Source organism: Mesoplodon densirostris, chromosome 10, assembly GCF_025265405.1.
Source record: "Mesoplodon densirostris isolate mMesDen1 chromosome 10, mMesDen1 primary haplotype, whole genome shotgun sequence".
NCBI classification, from domain to species: domain Eukaryota; kingdom Metazoa; phylum Chordata; class Mammalia; order Artiodactyla; family Ziphiidae; genus Mesoplodon; species Mesoplodon densirostris.
The window spans coordinates 107,138,969-107,157,187 of NC_082670.1; the positions used below are offsets into that span (position 1 = coordinate 107,138,969).

The 18,219-nt window shown below is 49.1% G+C and overlaps 1 protein-coding gene across 1 annotated transcript in view; it reads right to left on the reverse strand.

Moving 5' to 3' along the window:
• Nucleotides 1–1,082: 1,082 nt before the first annotated feature.
• LSM3 (LSM3 homolog, U6 small nuclear RNA and mRNA degradation associated) overlaps nt 1,083–18,219 on the reverse strand; it is a 110,567-nt gene continuing 93,430 nt past the window's right edge. Inside the window, exons 4-5 of the mRNA XM_060110340.1 lie at nt 2,104–2,183; nt 1,083–1,237 (exon numbers count right to left, since the gene is read on the reverse strand). Of these exons, the coding sequence (XP_059966323.1) occupies nt 1,183–1,237; nt 2,104–2,183 (135 nt within the window). The 3' untranslated portion in view covers nt 1,083–1,182. The remainder of the gene's footprint in view (nt 1,238–2,103; nt 2,184–18,219) is intronic.

Here is an 18,219-nt window from a genome sequence, read left to right on the forward strand (position 1 = left end):
GCCCAGACTGGATGCTGGACACACGCTGGTTAAAATGAAACTCTGAGAAGTAGTGGGCATTAAGGTCAGCCAGGTAATTAGGCTGGACTGTAGTCAACTTGGAGCGCCCAGCAGAGAGTGGGTGGGCAATGGGGAGTCATTGACAGTTCTTGAGCAGGGGAGTGACTGGCTGGCAGGGGAGTGTCACGAAGCTTATTCTGGCACCGACTGCGCTGTTTATCAGTGTTTGGGTGAGGACCTTGGCTCCAGTGGAGATGTGAGCTGCCCACGAAAGGGGCCCAGTTAAGCCCTGGAACAAAGGCTTTTCAGTAGCCTTTGTGGAGCCAGATTCCTGCTGTCCAAACCACCCAACTTCCTGCTCCCAACCTGCTGGGAGCTGCGGGAGGCGCCTTTATCCTCCAGTAATGAGCCAGGGAAGAGATGCTAATTCATCTGCACTCCCTGGGCCACTCCTGAGCCCCATGTCCACCCAGAAACCTCTGCCAAAGGTCCCTACACAGGCTAGTAGTTTAGCTAGGCAAACAAGGCCCCGAAAGGGCCCATTTTAATGGTTAAATGTGCCATTAACCCTTTGTTTGCACTTCAAGTTCCAACAAGCTTTAGACAGTCAATCTGACATTAACCCCTCATCTGCGGGTAAGGTTTCACATCCACCTGTGGGGACCTGACAGCTATCAAAGGACAGAAATTAGCTGGATCTCCAAGTGTAAAATCCCAAAGTCTCAGTCTTATCTAACCCCTCCCTTTGTTGTTAGCAAACTGCCACCTAGCGAAGATAAGGAACAGTTTCAAGGTCACCTGGCTAATTTAGGGTCAGGGTTGGGATAGAGCTGACTTACTCGATTGTCAACTTTTAAGGTACACTGTACAATAAAATTGATTTGCAATAAAACCTTTGTAGAACTGGCAGACAAAGGGGCGCAAAGTTAACGAGGCTTGTTTTCAAAGCCTATCTTTGAGTCAGCAAGATTAAAAAAAAAAGGCTCTTTATACCATGATACCAAGTTCATAATTCAGAAAGACTATTTTTATTAATCTGGCTGGTTTTAAAGTTGAAGACTTCCATCTTCTTGAAAGTTACTATTTTTAAGAGAATAATTGAGCTTGGTTCCTAACATTTATGGCAACGGTTTGGCAAAGGATCTACAGTTTCTGTAGGTGGGCTGAAACAGCTACTCGAGGTCACCAACTGGCTGATGACTTAGCAGTTACCATCCAGCATGTCTTCCCGCCGGCCCTGTGGGGCTCAAAACACACAAGTTCAAGGGAAGAAACGGGTCCAGGGCAAGCTCCGCCCATCTCCCCACTGGGCACATATCTGTGCTTTGCATGGGTCTTTGTGGGGCAGGAGAGTGAATAAGACTCAGCCCCAAAATCAAGAAACTCAGGACCATCTCCTTATTCAAACCAAAAGAAGCTCACATTCTATGTCCCAGCAAGTCTACCTCTGGGCCTTCTGGTCTACCCCCAGGAAATTTTGCAAGGGTACACAAGCAAGTTCAGGGCGGCATGCTTACAGTGACAAAGATCAAGAGCAGCCTAAATGACCTTCAAATGGCTTTAATAACAAAGGGTATGTCCAAACAATTCAGCGAGGCAGGCGCTATAAGAATGGCGTGCAGGACTTCCCTGGTGACACAGTGATTACGAATCCACCTGCCAATGCAGGGGACACGAGTTCGAGCCCTGGTCCAGGAAGATCCCACATGCTGCGGAGCAACTAAGCCTGTGAGCCACAACTACTGAGCCTGCGCTCTACAGCCCGCAAGCCACAACTACTGAGTCCGCATGCCGCATGCCACAACTACTGAAGCCCATGCGTCTAAAACCCATGCTCTGCAACAAAAGAAGCCACTGCAATGAGAAGCCCGTGCACCGCAACGAAGAGTAACCCCCGCTCCCCGCAACTAGAGAAAGCCCATGCGCAGCAATGAAGACCCAATGAAGCCAAAAATAAATAAATAAAATAAATAAATAAACAAACAGAATGGAGTGCAGCCCTGCACACCAATGCAGAAGGATCCAGAGGTATTGGCAGGCAAGAAGAACAAGAGATAGAACCACTGGGGGCATTCATGCCGGAGAAAAGAAACGTTCACTTACCTGAGTGTGTATGTGCAGAAAATATCTCTGGGAGGACAGGAACGAAACAAATGGGTGGTCTCCAGGGAGGGAGAGTCCACCTAGGGAGAGAAAGAGTCTGGCTTTTAGTTGTAAACATTTTTTTTTGCAGCTGGCAGTTTTGTTCACCGCGTGCAGGCATTGTCTTTTAACTAAAAAAGAGTTACTTATCCAAGAGAATCGAAAATATATGTCAGTGCAAAAACTTGTGCACAAATGTTCACAGCAGCATTAGTCATTATTTTGTCTATCATTAGACAAAATGTAGAAACACCCCAAATGCCCATCAACATGAATGGATAAAGAATGCATGGATAAAGAAAATGTGGTCTATCCCTGCAATGGAATATTTTTCAGCCATAAAAAGGAATGAAGCACTGATATAGGCTCAACATGGGTGAACCTTGGAAACATTATGCTAAGTGAAAGAAGTCAGACATTAAATGCCATATATTGTATGAAATAACCAGAATAGACAAATCCACAGATAGAGAAAGCAGATTAGTGGTTGCCTGGGGGAAGGGGAAATGGGGAGTGACTGCTAATAGATATTGGGTTTCTTTTTGGGGTGACGAAATGTTCTAAAGTTATATAGTGGTAATTGTTGCATAACTCTGTGAATATGCTAAAAAACCATTGGATTGTATACCTTTTAAAAATTTTATTTTTATTTTTATTCATTTATTTTGGGGGACACAATGCGTGGCTTGCAGGTTCAGGATAAAGAAGACCTTTGCTGGGGGAAGCAGGGATGACTTCCTGGAGGAGGCATTAGAGTTGGGCCTCTTTTCAGGTGACTATAGAATCTGTTGTCTAAATCAGGATATTTTGGGGCTTCCCTGGTGGCACAGTGGTTAAGAATCCACCTGCCAATGCAGGGGACGCCGGTTCAAGCCCTGGTCCAGGAAGATCCCATATGCCGCGGAGCAACTACGCCCGTGTGCCACAACTACTGAGCCTGCAGTCTACAACCCACAAGCCACAACTACTGAGCCCGTGCGCCACAACTAGTGAGCCTGCTCTCTAGAACCTGTGAGCCACAACTACTGAAGCCCGCGCACCTACAGTCCATGCTCCGCAGCAAGAGAAGCCACCGAAATGAGAAGCCCGCGCACCACAGTGAAGAGTAGCCCCCACTCACTGCAAGCAGAGAAAAGCCTGCGCGCAGCAGCAAAGACCCAACGCAGCCAGAAACAATAACAATAAATAAATAAATAAAGCAGGATATTTTTGAGTCTATAGGGGATGTTATTAAAAATTACATTAGGGGGCCTCCCTGGTGGCGCAAGTGGTTGAGAGTCCGCCTGCTGATGCAGGGGATACGGGTTCGTGCCCCGGTCTGGGAGGATCCCATATGCCGCGGAGCGGCTGGGCCCGTGAGCCATGGCCGCTGAGCCTGCGCGTCCGGAGCCTGCGCGTCCGGAGCCTGTGCTCCGCAACGGGGGAGGCCACAACAGTGAGAGGCCCGCATACCGCAAAAAAAAAAAAAAAAAAAATTACATTAGGACAACAGGTGTAAACCAGGACTGTGGTAGGTCAGTCAGATTCCATGGTCACCTTGGTCTTAAGAGATGGTGAGAATTTGAATATGCAAGGATGGGAGGGGTGGCGGTAAGAGTATATCAGATGGAGGGAAGAGCAGCTGCGGAAGCTCAGAGGTGGGAAACTACCAGATCATGCAGAGAAGGGCTGAGTCTGAAGACACGGGAGTCTTGGGAGGCTGGGAAGAGCCTCAAATGAGAGTCCGAGTTGTTAGGAGTCCTCAGCCAAAGTCCACTGAGACTGGACCCCTGTGGTCAAATCAGGGGTCTTCTGGAGAAGGGGGCTGCCCACTGTGCAGGGAAGCACAGACCATGCAAACCCAAACCAGGAAACCAACTAGAGACAGTCGCTTTGCCCATCAGCCTGGAGCATGAAGCCAGCTCAGCTTAGGAGGCCAGACACCCCACCAATTCAGCTGCTGAGGTGGGCCTGCACCCCTGGGAAAGCAGGCCTTTCTTCACTCCATTGCTCAGCTCTGATTAGAATCTGGAAGCCAATGCAGGTGTCAGTTTTGTTGCTAAAACCTCAGGCACTTTTTTTTTTTTTTTTTTTGCTTATCGTTATTTTTGGAAAGATGTGTTGAAGATATCAACTTCTGAATCAAGTAAAAGCTGGTTTTTAGTTACTTAATCCCTTGGAAAGATGTTGATCATCATTTGTTTTTCTTGTTAAAAAACATTTTAAAGAAAGGTGTACAGGGCTTCCCTGGCGGCTCAGTTGTTAAGAATTCACCTGCCAATGCAGGGGACACGGGTTCGAGCCCTGGTCCGGGAAGATCCCACATGCCGCGGAGCAACTAAGCCCATGCGTCACAACTACTGAGCCTGTGCTCTAGAGCCCATGAGCCACAACTACTGAGCCTGCGTGCCTAGAGCCCGTGCTCCGCAACAAGAGAAGCCACCGCAATGAGAATCCTGAGCACCGCAACGAAGAATAGCCCCCGCTCACCACAACTGGAGAAAGCGCACACAGCAACAAAGACCCAACACAGCCAAAAATAAATAATAAATAGACAAATAAATTTATTCAAAAAGAAAGGTGTACATTTGTGGGGGAGGGAGTAGGAGAAGCATTTACAGCAAAACGCTGAGGTCTGAGTACCAGAGGAATCCGATGTTTAAGCCTTTACAAGCCTCTGGGGGCTGCGTGCTCTCCTCCAGGTGCTCCAGGCTCCCTGGGATGGGACCCCCCTCCTTTGCAGCCCCCTCTCCCTGCTCCCTGTCTCTCAGAGCAGCTCTGCCCCAACAGTCCCCCAGCTCTTCCCTTCAGCTCTAGGATCGCTCCTCTCCCCCTATTTGTTGATTTCCTCTCTGCTCCTCCACTTGTCAGGAGCCCTGGCGCTCAGTCCACGGTCCTTTGCTCTTCTGTCCACATGCACCTCTTGGTGGCCTCCTGAGTCTACATGGCGATCACCCCAAGTGTGCATCTCCTACCACCCCCCACCCCCGCTCCAGACCTGTGTGTCCAGCTGCCTTCAGGACATCTCCCTGCCTTGTCTAGTGGGCATCCCAAATCTTACTTGTCCTCAGTAACCCGACCCCAAGTCTACTCTTCCTTCATTTAGGTCAAAATCTTGGAGTCACCTTTGACCCCTCTAGGCCAGATCGTATCCAGTATCTGACCACTTCTCTCCTCTTCCCCAGTGACCTCCACGTCCAAGGTACCACCATCTCTCCTGGATTATTCCAACAGTCTCTTAACTGGTATGAGACAGAGATTCCAAATATGTGAGATCCAGTTCACCCCTGAGTATCCATGGAGCTATGTCAACCTCACTATGCCTCTACTGACCTATCCATAAAATGGGAAAGACACGTACTCCAGAAAACCTCTACCCAAAGAAATGTTTTAGGTCATGAAACATTGTTAAATATGGCCTGTATTCAAATAAAAGAAAAGGAAGGACTTCTCTGATGGTCCAGTGGATAAGGCTCCGTGCTCCCAATGCAGGGGCCGTGGGTTGCATCCCTGGTCGGGGAACTAGATCCCGCATGTGTGCCACAACTAAGAGTTTGCATGCCGCAACTAAGAAGGCTGCATGCCGCAACTAAGAAGTCCGCATGCTGCAACTAAAGATCCTGCATGCTGCAAATAAGACCCGGTGCAGCCAAAATAAATAAATACTTTAAAAAAAATAAAAGAAAGGAGGAGAGGGAAAGAGAGAGAGAGAAAGAGATTGAAGACGGAGAAAGGGAAGGAGACAGGGAGGAAGGAAGGAAGGAAGGGAGGGAGGCAGGGGAAACTAGAACAAAGCCACTTGTTGGAACTCTAGTTTCCCAAATCCATTGCATTCCTTTCACCATCTCTAGCATTTGGACAACTCAGAAGTCCTTCAATTTGCACACGTGCCCGGGGGCTTTGAGAGCCGTGTGGTGCCCTAACTCTGAGAGCTGTCCGAAGAACCCCACCTCCTGACCCCAGCTCTGCCGCTCCCACCGTAGGCAGTTTTCCAGGTTTAGAGAATGCCTTCTCCCTGTGGACACAGACCACACTCCCCAGGAAGGTGAGGGATCAATTCATCTACGTGGACTCCAGGGAAGAAAGACAATCCTAGGTATCCCCACGTGAGAAGGTGACCCTTAGGCACTGTCCGACCAAAACCTGAACAACAATGCACCACGTCACACCCTTGCTTGCAACTCTGCCCTGTGGGAAAGCCCACACTCCTCAGCCGGCCTCCCCAGAACCCCCTGAGCCTGACCCGGCCAGACTCAGGGTCCCATAGAGTTTGGGGTGTATAAAATGATGCTGGTTCCCATGGAGACACTGGATCCCATAGCCCGACTCCCCCAGCATGCCAGACCGCAGCAAGGCTAAGTCTCTATTTGGTCTGCTGTGTCTCTAACCCCTCTCGGACAATCGTGGAACTATTTCAGTGGAGGAGAGGGCAGGTCTGGCTCGAGCCCCAGAAGGCAGCAGCCTCCAGCTGGAAGTTAGTAGCTTCCCTTTGTCTCAGCATCTTGACTTCCAGTCACCTCTCTTTTTCCAGCAAAGTGATGCTCACTTTCTAGTTGACATAACACCACGAAGTTTCCCTTTGAAATAAATTTATTCATTTAAAAACATAAGTGAGTTCTTGGGAGAAAATCATGAGGTCAAAACAGTGCAGGTGGCGTGTGGATGAAGTCATGGGGGCTCTTGGTGAGGCCAGCGTTTGTGGTCCTCTGCATAGACCAGGCTGCGTCCTGCCTCTCTCCCTCTGTCCCTGCTGTGCCTCCGCCTGGACCATCCTTTCCACCTCTTCCCCCGATCTCTGCTCCTTGTTACTGTTCCAGTGTCTGCTCAAGCGTCCCGTCCCAATGGGCCTTCCTCGGCCATCCCCTGCTCTCCATCACCTCGTCTCTTTATCTTGCTCTATTTTTTTTCTGAACACTTGTCACTTCCTGACATATTATATACTCATGGGTTCATATGCTTGTTTTCTGTCTCATCCATTCAGCACGTAACTTGCAGAGAATGTGTTAGTTTTGCTCATGGCTGTAACCCTGGCCCCTAGAGTAGTGCCTGCTTGTAGCATGTGCTCGATAAAAGGGTGCCAACTGAACAAAAGACCAAGCAGAGCAGGTAGGAAGTGATGAGGGGCAGTGTCCACTGGCCATCTTATAACTCTTCTCCCAAAGACACCCTTGGAAAGACCTCTCCTCTCCAGCACACAAATTGAGCAGGCATACGGCTTCCTCTAAGCCTTGAGCCCTACCTTCCCCCCCTCACCTCTGCAGAGCCCTGAGGTCCCTGCATTTGGCCCTGCCGTGGGCAGAAGTGGTCGGGCCTTGGGGGATGGAAGTGCTGTGACTTTGCTAAGGATGCTGCCATGAGAGGCGGGGAGGGGTTGGACTTGAGAGCTCTGAGTCAGATTTCAAGGAGCTCTTGTCTGCTTGGTTCCCACCACCATTCCCTACATGGAATGTACAACTCCCAGGAATTTTTTTTTTTTTTTTTTTGCTGTACGCGGGCCTCTCACTGCTGTGGCCTCTCCCGTTGCGGAGCACAGGCTCCGGACACACAGGCTCCGCGGCCATGGCTCGCGGGCCCAGCCGCTCCGCGGCACGTGGGATCCCCCGGGATCGGGGCACGAACCCGTGTCCCCTGCATCGGCAGGCGGACTCCCAACCACTGCGCCACCAGGGAGGCCCCCCAGGAATTTTTTTCTCCAGTGAGGTGACCCCGGGAAAGGCAGACAGAGCCTGTGGGGAAGTCATGATGATGATGATGATGAAGAGGAGGAGGAGGAGGAGGAATTATTTCTAGACAGCATTAAACCAGTGTGGTAAAATGTGTGTGGTGAAGTCTCTGCCCTGCAGAATCTCCATCTACCACTAGGGCTGTAGGACAGGGTTGGTCAAGTTGATTTCTAAGGACACTTCCAGGTCTAAATGAGGACAAGGAAGCTGTTAGAAAGACTGAGGCAGAAGAACATGTGTGAAAAGAAAAAAAAAAAAGATGAGAGAGGGAGAGAGAGAGAAATATCATATCTCTGGAAGCACGGACATTCCACAGTTAAATCATGCCTCTCTCTCCTAATCCTAAATTCTAGCCCAACCGTAGGCTGATGCTAGAAATTCTACCACTAAAGCCTCAGCCCTCTCCCTCATATACTTTTTCTGAGGGGCAGGGCACTCATTTTTTCTCTCCCGCAGATACTTTTATCCTTAGGAAGGGTGTAACTCTAAACCACAGATGAAATAGCTTTTAACTTTGCTGTGTGGAGGATGGCTATCTGGACAACTGTGTTGAGAAGGATCCTGAGGTTGTGTTTAGACTCACTGAGGAAAAATCCTCTAATTGATTAGCAATGTCTGCTGAGGGCAAGGGAAGGAGAAGCAGAGGCATGAATACCACTCATCTGCCCTTCCCAGCTCTGAGTCAGGAGATGGGGGCAGGGAAGTAAGTGAGAAAGTGGAGAAGGGATGTCTTTTTCTCAACCTTCTCTCATGATATATAAATTATTTTATCCTGCTATCCTATACTATTTTTTCTTTCTTTTTTTAACCTTCTTGGGGAATTTAAAATAAATTTTACTTGTAGGTATTTTTGGAAAAAGTAATACATAAATATAAATAAGCTCAGGACTGCTCAAGGTGGACAGTCTAATAGGAGACTCTCACCACAAAAAGCTGGCACCTCCCCTGCCCACAGAGGGCTATACATCAGGGTGAGTATAATGCGAAGGGGACCAGTCCTCCTGAGAGTCTGCAACCTGGCTGCCATCCCCAGCAGATGGCCTCCCAGGTTAACGTGTCCTGTGGAGACCACAGACAAAACCTATTGGATATTCAGGAGGTTCTGGGGACACATAGCATGGGCGGGGCACACTCCCAGCTGTAACCACCCCAGGCCAGACCACCATGTGAGGGTCCAGGCTCCAGTAACTGAGGACAGGGTGGGAGTCAGGTGACCTGTGGTTGAGTCCCAGCTTTGCCATCAACTTGCTTCTTGACAAACAGGGAGACTGAAGTACAGGAGGAAAGGGCCTATTGTCCTGGGTCACATAGCAAGTTGGGTCCAAATCCTCCCAGTGCCCTCCTCTTAGGTCTTGAAGGTCATATGGATTCTCGGAGTCTCTGAGTGAATGGGAGTGAGGGTCTCTTAGGCTCAGATGGAGACACGTATGAAGAACAGCACATGTCCCTCTCAACAATCCTCCCTGGTGCACATGGCAGGCATCAGTAATCAATCATGGCAGTGTTTGCCCTTGACTCAGATACAGGCTGACAGTCCTGCTCAGAACAAGCTCTTGGGAGCACCCACCAGACAATAGGCATTGAGACCAACCTGTTTGCTATTTCTGTCTGAGTGGAAGTTGTCCCACAGGAAGGAGGAAAAGAAAACACGTGCTGGGCACTTTCTAAGTGTCAGCCATTCTACACCAAATAATGCCAACTTTCAAAAATTAATTTCAAGGCAGGGTTGTCAGTCTCATTTTACAGATGAAGAGACAGAAGCACAGGAGCAAAGAAACAACCCAAAGGTCCACCAAGAAGACGCTGGAAAAATAAACCATGGCACCGCCACAAAAATGGAATACTCTGTAGCTATGAGAAAGATGAGGTTGATTCAGATACCTGTAGGGGAAGTATCTCCAAGATACATTGTATCAGTAACCTATTACAACGACCAAGCTGCAAAACAGATCCTCCAAAACTCTGTGGCTAAAAACCACTACAAATTTAGCTAATGGTTCTGAGAACCTGAGGGTCAGCAATCAGGTTGGGCTGCTCTGGGCAGTTCTCTGGGCTCCTACACACACCTGAGGCCAGGTGTGGGTTGGGTAGGCGGCTTTGCTGGTCATGGCTGGGCTCTCCACTCTCTGGGGCCTTGACTGGGGCAACTGAGCTGACATCTCTGCTCACGTGTCTCTCATCCTCCAGCAGGCTGGCCTAGGCTTATTCCCATGGGTCAGCAAGGCTCCAGAAGAGTTAGCAGAAGCATGCAAAGCTTCTTGAGGCCTAGCTCGGAACTGGCACACCATCTCTTCCACCACATTCTTCTGGCCAACACAAGGCATCTGGGCAAGCCCAGGTTCAAGGCAGGGAGAACTAGACTCTGCCTCTTGATGGGAGGAGCTGCAAAAGCACGAGAGAGTGCACGGAGACAGGGTTGTGTGAAGGATTGTGGCCATTTCTGCAATCAACCACATCTATTAAGCCACATAAGCAAGCTGTGAAATCATGTGAAACATTGGTCTCCTTCAGGGAGTAGAAGCGATAGGGATGGGCAATTCGGATCTTCTCTTGTATTTAGCATGTGTCCTTTCATGATGTTTTATTTTTGTTTCAAAAATGAAACATTTTGACTTAAAAGAAATAAAGAAGTTATCCTTCAGGTGTTTCTTCAGACTCATGAAATGATACGTGTGCAGAGAAGAGGGTGCTGGGGGTGTCATCTAACACTGTTTGCTGTACTGAGAGGTCCAAAACACCCTAAGTGAGCACCAGTGGTTCCTGCTTCAATAGCCGTCCAGGGCTCCATATAATGGAATTCTGTTCACCGTAAAACAAGAAGCAGACAGCCTGAAATGTTCTGCTAAACTGCAGGACATATGCAGTGAAAGCAGTGAGTATGTGCCCATTCATGTGAAGGGTGTATAAACTCTCTCTGGAAGGTACACAAGACAGCAGCAGTGGCTGCCCAAGGGTCAGGGGTGAGGAGGGAGCAGCTTTCTCTTCACATCCTTTCATACCCTTATGATTCTTGTCACATGAATATGGCTCCTCTTCCAAAATAGATAGAAGTTTTAAAATGATTTGTTTTTAAAGCAAATCTAGTGAACTATTACATTTACAATGGATAAACAGCAAGGTCCTACTGTATAGCATAGGGAACTGTATCCAATCTCTTGGGATAAACCATAATGGAAAAGAATATTTCAAAAAGAATGTATATATGGGTAAAACTGAGTCACTTTGCTGTACAGCAGAGATTTGGCACAGCATTGTAAATCAACTATATGTCAACTAAAAATATATATATATATGTATAAAAAAAAGAGGACTCAAAAAAAACAACAAAAAAGTAAATTTAGGTTTTAGAAAGAAATAATTCTATTTAAAATGCCTGGGGGAAGGGAGACAAAGGATGACACAGATTTTGTTCCAACCACTGACTCACTCTTTGACCCAAGGGTAGGTCATTGGCTATCTCTGAGCATCAGTTTCCACCAGCAACAGAATGGGACAAATCTCCCTGGCTCACTCCCAGGTCACTGTGAGCAGGGCCATTGTGTTAGCCAACTCCGTGGGTGCCATTCACATCACTGTCCATGTGACTGGGGCCCCTTGGCATTGTGCAGTGCACAGCATAGGCAACTGGAGAAGGCAGCCTTGATGTGAGGCTGAAATGGGCTAAGGGTGGGAAGAGAGATCTAGCTCTCTCTAGGGTGAGAAGGGTGTGCATGCTTGAGTGTTCAGAATGTGACAGTGCATTCCTATAAGAGAGCGTGGACTTTCTGCTGACATATGTCCTGTGGACACTGGCTAAATAGATGGGACGATCACTCTGTGCCCTCCCAGGCTCAGGCTCCTGGGTCTTCTAGGAACCATGCCTGAGACAAGCAGGGGCCACACTGCAGGCTGCTGAGGCCTCACACTCCACCTCTGGGGGCCCAGGCGAGCTGTCTCCTCAGGCCCTTCCCATGCTGGCTCGGAGGGTCGGGATGCAAGAGAGGAATTTCTCACACACCAAGATGCCTCCCACTTTTCAAACTGCAGAGATGGTAGCCCAGTCAGAGAGCAGTGGGCTTGAATCCCAACTCCAACACTATCCTTGGGACCTCTGAGTCTCAGGTAAAGGCCACAGTAGTGGATGGGGGAAGATATCTGAGTGCAGAGGACCCCAGCCAGCCAGTCCCGGGCCAGTGCCTAAGGGCCCCAGCTGAGCCCCAGGCTGATCCTCAACTCGTGTCCCAGCAGCCCAGCACTGCGCACACGGGAGGCTGCACAGCACTGCAGGGCCTCGCAGCCAGCTTCAGGGTGAGGAGGCAGGAGCCTCCCATCCACCCCCTTCCAGGCGGCAGACAGCAGCCTCAGCCTCTCAGTTGCTGTGTGACTTTGCGTGACACCCCCATCTGTCCCAACAGATTCTGATGATCCAGTTTTCTGACAAGCCCTGGGGGCTCTCTAGGCTAGGACTGGGGCTGAGGGTCTGTGTGGCATGGGAGTGAAGCGGGGGTTTTCAGGTGGGCTGGGGCCAGGACTGGGAGACTTCGGACAAATGGGCAAGGTGTCAAACCCTCAGAAGTGTAGCAGGCCTCCCTGGGAGCCTCCTAGTCAGGCCTCCACAGTTCATGAAGGGTCGGGCCAGCAGATCCAGGGGAGATGGCAAGACTGCCAGGCACCTGGTAGGGAGGGAAGACAGGTGTCTTCAGCAGGCTGACCAGCCTGAATCTACAAGAGAAGCACATTTACAAGAAGTGGCTTTTTTGGGCTCCTTCATCTGAGCCCAGAGGCAGGAAGCAGGTTCAGGACACCATGCAAGTGGTGGGGGGCTGGTCCTGAGCCCCACTTACATTCCTCTTGTCCGCTGCCCAGCTGTGAGCCCTTGGGCAAAGCAGCCACTTCCCTGGCATAGCCTTGGAGCCAGAATGATCACCCTGTGGTCACAGACCATAACTGTCCTACCCGATTTAGGGACAGGGATGGGTGAGGAGATGCCTCATCACAGGTGAGAGACCCCTCCAGGAATGGCCAGTAGCAATCATGTCTGGGAGTTCGTTCAGTCATGGGTTCGCGTCCCGTCTCTGCCACCTGACCAGCTTGTGTCTTCACAGGCAAGTGACTTCACACCACTGAGGCTCAGTCTTCATCTGTGAAATGGGGATGATATAAATACCCTCCACAGAAGGGATGTAGGGCTTTAGCATAACCCTGCATGTGGATTGCTTATACAGAGCAAGGCCTCAGTAAGCTATAGCCCCATCAGGATCACTGCTAGCCATTGCTTCATGATTATGAGCAGTAATAGTAATCATCACATGAGCCCCTTGCTCTGCCTTCATTTCCTTATCTGTAAAATGGGGACAGTAAAAGGGCTGACATCACAGGGTTGCTGGGGGGATTCTCTGAGTAGAGTGTTTGGAAGGGTGCCTGGCACAGAGTGAGCACTCAGTAAATGTCTGGCATTTTTACTATTACTGTTTCACCATCGCTGTTGTTGTTGTCATCTTCTTAGCCCTGGAAAAGCTCAATAAGCCAGCACAGTCTCCTCCAGGAAGGACGCACTCACGTGCCTACACTGGGAAAGGGAGGTTCCCGGAATAGAGGTCCCTTGACCAGGTCAAGCTCCCCCTCCTCCAGCCCAGATGCGGCTCTCCCCCCGGGGCGCATCTGCAAGCATCTGCTCGCATCTGCTCCTGCCCAGGAGCTGGCAGCGGCCGGGAGCGGGGAGGCAGGGGCTGGGAGCACGCGGGGCCGCACGTGGCCGCCCGCGCCCGGCCGTCTGCGTGGGGAGGGTGTGGCCGGCCCTGGCCGCCGCTGGAGCCGGGCCTGGGGCGCCTCTGGGCGGTCTCGGCCGGCCCCGCGTTAGCGTCGGCCCGGTGGGCGCTGGGGGACAGCAGCGCGGGGCAGCGAATCCCCGCCCCGCCCGGCGGTTCTCCTTCCACCTACAGCCGCCTTCCCAGAACCCTGACTCCCCAGGTCATAGCGTCCCGGGGAAACGCGAAATCGTCCTCGATGTCTTCTCTTTTTTCTGTCATCCCCAACATCGTCAGTTACTCCCGTTGACTCTCTTGCGAACCGAGTCCAAATCCAGCCGCTTCTCCACACCCCCGTGGATTCTGCGTGTCCAGCCACCATCCTCTCTCCCCCGGACTACTGCAGTATTGTCCCCGCTCTCACGCGTGTCCTGCCTGCTTCGCGGCTGGCACTGCCACAGCTGCCGGTGTATTTGTTGTAAGCTACTTTTTGTGTTAAAAGGGCAGAAGAAGAGTGCGGATTGTTTGCGCTTGTATTTGCGTAAGGAAGCCACCCTGTCCTGGTAGCGACATGATGGAGACAGTTTAGAGGTGGAGCTCAAAGCCTATAGCGTTTGGGGGCCCCTTTAAGAAAAAGAATAGAAAATTAGGTACAATAGGTGAAATTTAGAATGAGAAAAGTAATCATAGAAAATTGGAAATTTTAGAAAGCTGGCAAACGCCACAAACATCACAAAACCCAGAGAAATAACACAATATTTGTGTTAGTTAACTACCTGAGATGCCTTTATAATCCTTTTCCCCCAGCATTTCATTGATCACCTTTATATGATGACACTTTCGTCATATTATCTATAAGGAATTAAAAGATAACCCAGCCTTTTCTCTAATGATGAGCCCTGTTGAATTGTTTTTATTACTACAGACTGTTCAGGAACATTTCTTTTAGTTTCACAACGTGTACTTGTTAAGTGTTTTATATAAACACAGATTTTAGCACCACTGTCAGATTTAGAAAAACGTCCATCAGGGTCATATATGACCTGTTACAGACCGCTTGGTCGTTTGTAGCACAGCTATAAGTTTGTGCCCTAAAAACACAGAAATTCTGATAAATTGCATTTCGTGTGGTCATCCCAAAAGAGGGGAAAAAATGTACTGTGTTTTAATTGTATATGCTGCATTATCCAGTCTATTCCTGCAGGAGAGAGCTTTGGTTTGGACCAGGCATCCACAACAGCACCGAGAAGCAAATCCTCCATTTATAGTTTCACATGTCTGATGATGGGAAGAATTTTCTACAGAGTGGTTTCTGGCTCCTTGAATTTCAGGCCTGGTTTTCCTTCACCTTCTGCATGCTTTCTGTGCTGGGTGACACAGAGCATCTTCATATGGTGATACGAACTCTGGACCCGTATCTCTGAGTTACAATCCAGGCCAGTGGCCATGGGCAGCTTGTAGGGGGTTCCTGAAAGCTGTCTTCTACACCAGGATGGCCGGCAATAACGTAACCATACTTTCAACCACATACGCTTATCTCAGTAAACTCAAATTAAATGTATCTCCAATTTAACTTCCCCTAAGCTGGATCCCCCAAATACCCACAGCCTCTCCAATACCACTCAACATGAGAGAAAGAGGGATGGATGAGATTCATTGTAGAAAGAGAGGGCTTGGCTGCTTGCAGGTGAAATATATTACTTTTGCAAATTTTGCACACATGACCGGTGAACATAGCGTTGGGCCCCACCTGGGAACAAGCAAGGAGCCCGTGTACAGGAGAAACCCTGAAAACATTTTCTGAGTGCTATGGTCTGAATGTGTCCCCCACCCCCAAATCCATATGTTGAATCCTAACCCCTAAACCTGATAGTATGAGGGGGTGGGGCCTTTGGGAGATAATTACGTCATGTGGGTGGAGCCCTCATGAATGGGATTAGTGCTTTCATAAAGCAGATCCCACAGAGCTCCCTAGCCCCTTCCACCATGTGAGAACACAACAAGAGGTCTGAGACCTGGAAGAGGGCCCTCACGCGACCGTGCTGGCACCTTGATCTTGGACTTCCAGCCTCCAGAACTGTGAGCAATACATTTCTGCTGCTTATAAGCCACTTGGACTATGGTATTTTGTTATAGCAGCCAGAACAGATTAAGACACTGGGCTTTATAGTAAACCCAGCTCCGGAACACAGGATCCTCATCGGTAAAGTGGGGATTATGATAATAAAAGTACCTGCGTTATGAACAAATTATTATATGCAAAGCACTTAGATCCATTTCTGGTATATAGTAGGTGCTTATTAAACATTCGCTGGATGAATGACTGATGAAAGAGACTTGTAAACTGTAAAGTAAATGACATTCAAGTTCTTTAGTCCAGTTAACAGTTGGCATAAGCCAGACCAATTCACTGAAGCCCTTGCATGGCAGATTTGTCAAAACCTGGTTTTAAGAAGAGAAGAAACTTTATGTACAGCAGCAGCTAGGGCTGGGGCTCTCCCAGGGGGTGGGGCTGGGAGCATCCCAAGGATGTGGTTATTTAGCCTCCATTCACAGCCTCAGGGATGAGGATCCCACTGCATCTGGGGGCTCCTCCCACCCATGACTCCCACACCTGCTCCCTGTGGCCCCCTCCGCCGTCAAAGAGAAGAGGGCCCAGCCCAACAGGCAGAGGTTCCGAAAGATGAGAAAGATGGAAGGGTCAAGTCACACTAACCTCGAGAACAGAAAGAATGAGAAGTTTTACGCTCCCCGTAGGACAAGCAAGGGAATGAAGAAAGCACATAGGAGGTCATCTAGTGGAAGAGGAGAGAAATGGACAAAAAGAGCATCAGTCCCTGGGGGAGAGAGGGAAGCGTGAGGGAGCAAGGCGGGGGAGAGACAGGCTGGCGAGCTGGAGGAGCAGCTCTCTTCATTCTGCCCACAGACATTGTTCCTGTGCCAACAGCTATTCACTAGACACCTGTGCTTTGGGATACAGCAGTGAGCAAGGCAGACAAAACCCTCTGCTCTCAAGCAGCTTAGATTTTGGTGATGGAGACAGAAAATAAACAAGTGAGCAAAGAAATAAAGCAATAAAGACATGCAGAAAATGAAGACAGAGTGAGGTTGTAGGAGGCGCCAGGGGCTACTTTACACTGAGGGGCAAAATGTGTGCTGAGACCTGACCAGTGAGAAGGAGCCGATGACGGGAAGATGAAGGAAGAGCATGTCGGGCAGAGGAACAGCGAGTGCGGAGGCCCTGAGGTGGCTGTGGCCTGGCCTGTTGAGGGAAGAACGTGGAGTGGAGGGAGCTGGGGGAGACTGGCGGGGGGCGGCGGGGGGCATGGGCGCAAGCTTAGCCTGGAGGGCAGGGAGTCAGGATTTTTTTTAGCCAGGATATTGACTGATTTTTGTTTTAAATGTATAGGATTTCAAAGAAAATACCGCATTCTACTGTTCAGATGGCCTGGGTACTTAGAGTGGTTCTGGGAGAGAAATCAAGCATTTATAGAGCACCCACTGTGATCCAGACTCTGGCACAGGGTCCTTCATGGCCATTTTTTCCATTTGCCTCTTAAATGGCGATGGAGCCACCTGATTTCCATTTTTCAGCTGATCCAACCGCAGCCCAGAGAGGTGACATGATTCATCCTGTGTGGGAGAGCTGGAAGGTGGCTGACCCCTAGTCTGGCCCATGTTTTACTAGAACACAATTTCATAGCCCTTCCTAAAATGGGTGTGAATTCTTTAACGTTAATAAAGTGATCTGTCTGCACTTTATTATCTCCTGTGCTACATGAATGTTATCACCTCTTTTCAATGGCCTGGGAAATATTTCTGAGACCTTGAATGACTAGTCACAGCTCTGTAGCTGCCTTTTATCCTTGGTTTCCAGCGTCTTCCCTCTGAGCAGGATCGCTGTGACCTGAACTCCGAGTTTAGATCCAGCCAGCACCAGTGGAAAGTAGAGGCCGCTTGCCCATCCACTGCCTTTGTGCAAATCAAGTGGTGCTGGGAAAACTGGATAGGGACATGTAAAAGTATGAGATTAGATCACTCCCTAACACCATACACAAAAATGAGCTCAAAATGGATTAAAGACCTAAATGTAAGGCCAGACACTATCAAACTCTTAGAGGAAAACATAGGCAGAACACTCTATGACATCAATCACAGCAAGATCCTTTTTGACCCACCTCCTAGAGAAATGGAAATAAAGACAAAAATAAACACATGGGACCTAATGAAACTTAAAAGCTTTTGCACAGCAAAGGAAACCATAAACAAGACCAAAAGACAACCCTCAGAATGGGAGAAAATATTTGCAAATGAAGCAACTGACAAAGGATTAATCTCCAAAATTTATAAGCAGCTCATGCAGCTCAATAACAAAAAAACAAACAACCCAATCCAAAAATGGGCAGAAGACCTAAATAGACATTTCTCCACAGAAGATATACAGACTGCCAACAAACACATGAAAGGATGCTCAACATCTTTAATCATTAGAGAAATGCAAATCAAAACTACAATGAGATATCATCTCACACCAGTCAGAATGGCCATCATCAAAAAATCTAGAAACAATAAATGCTGGAGAGGGTGTGGAAAAAAGGGAACACTCTTGCACTGCTGGTGGGAATGTGAATTGGTACAGCCGCTATGGA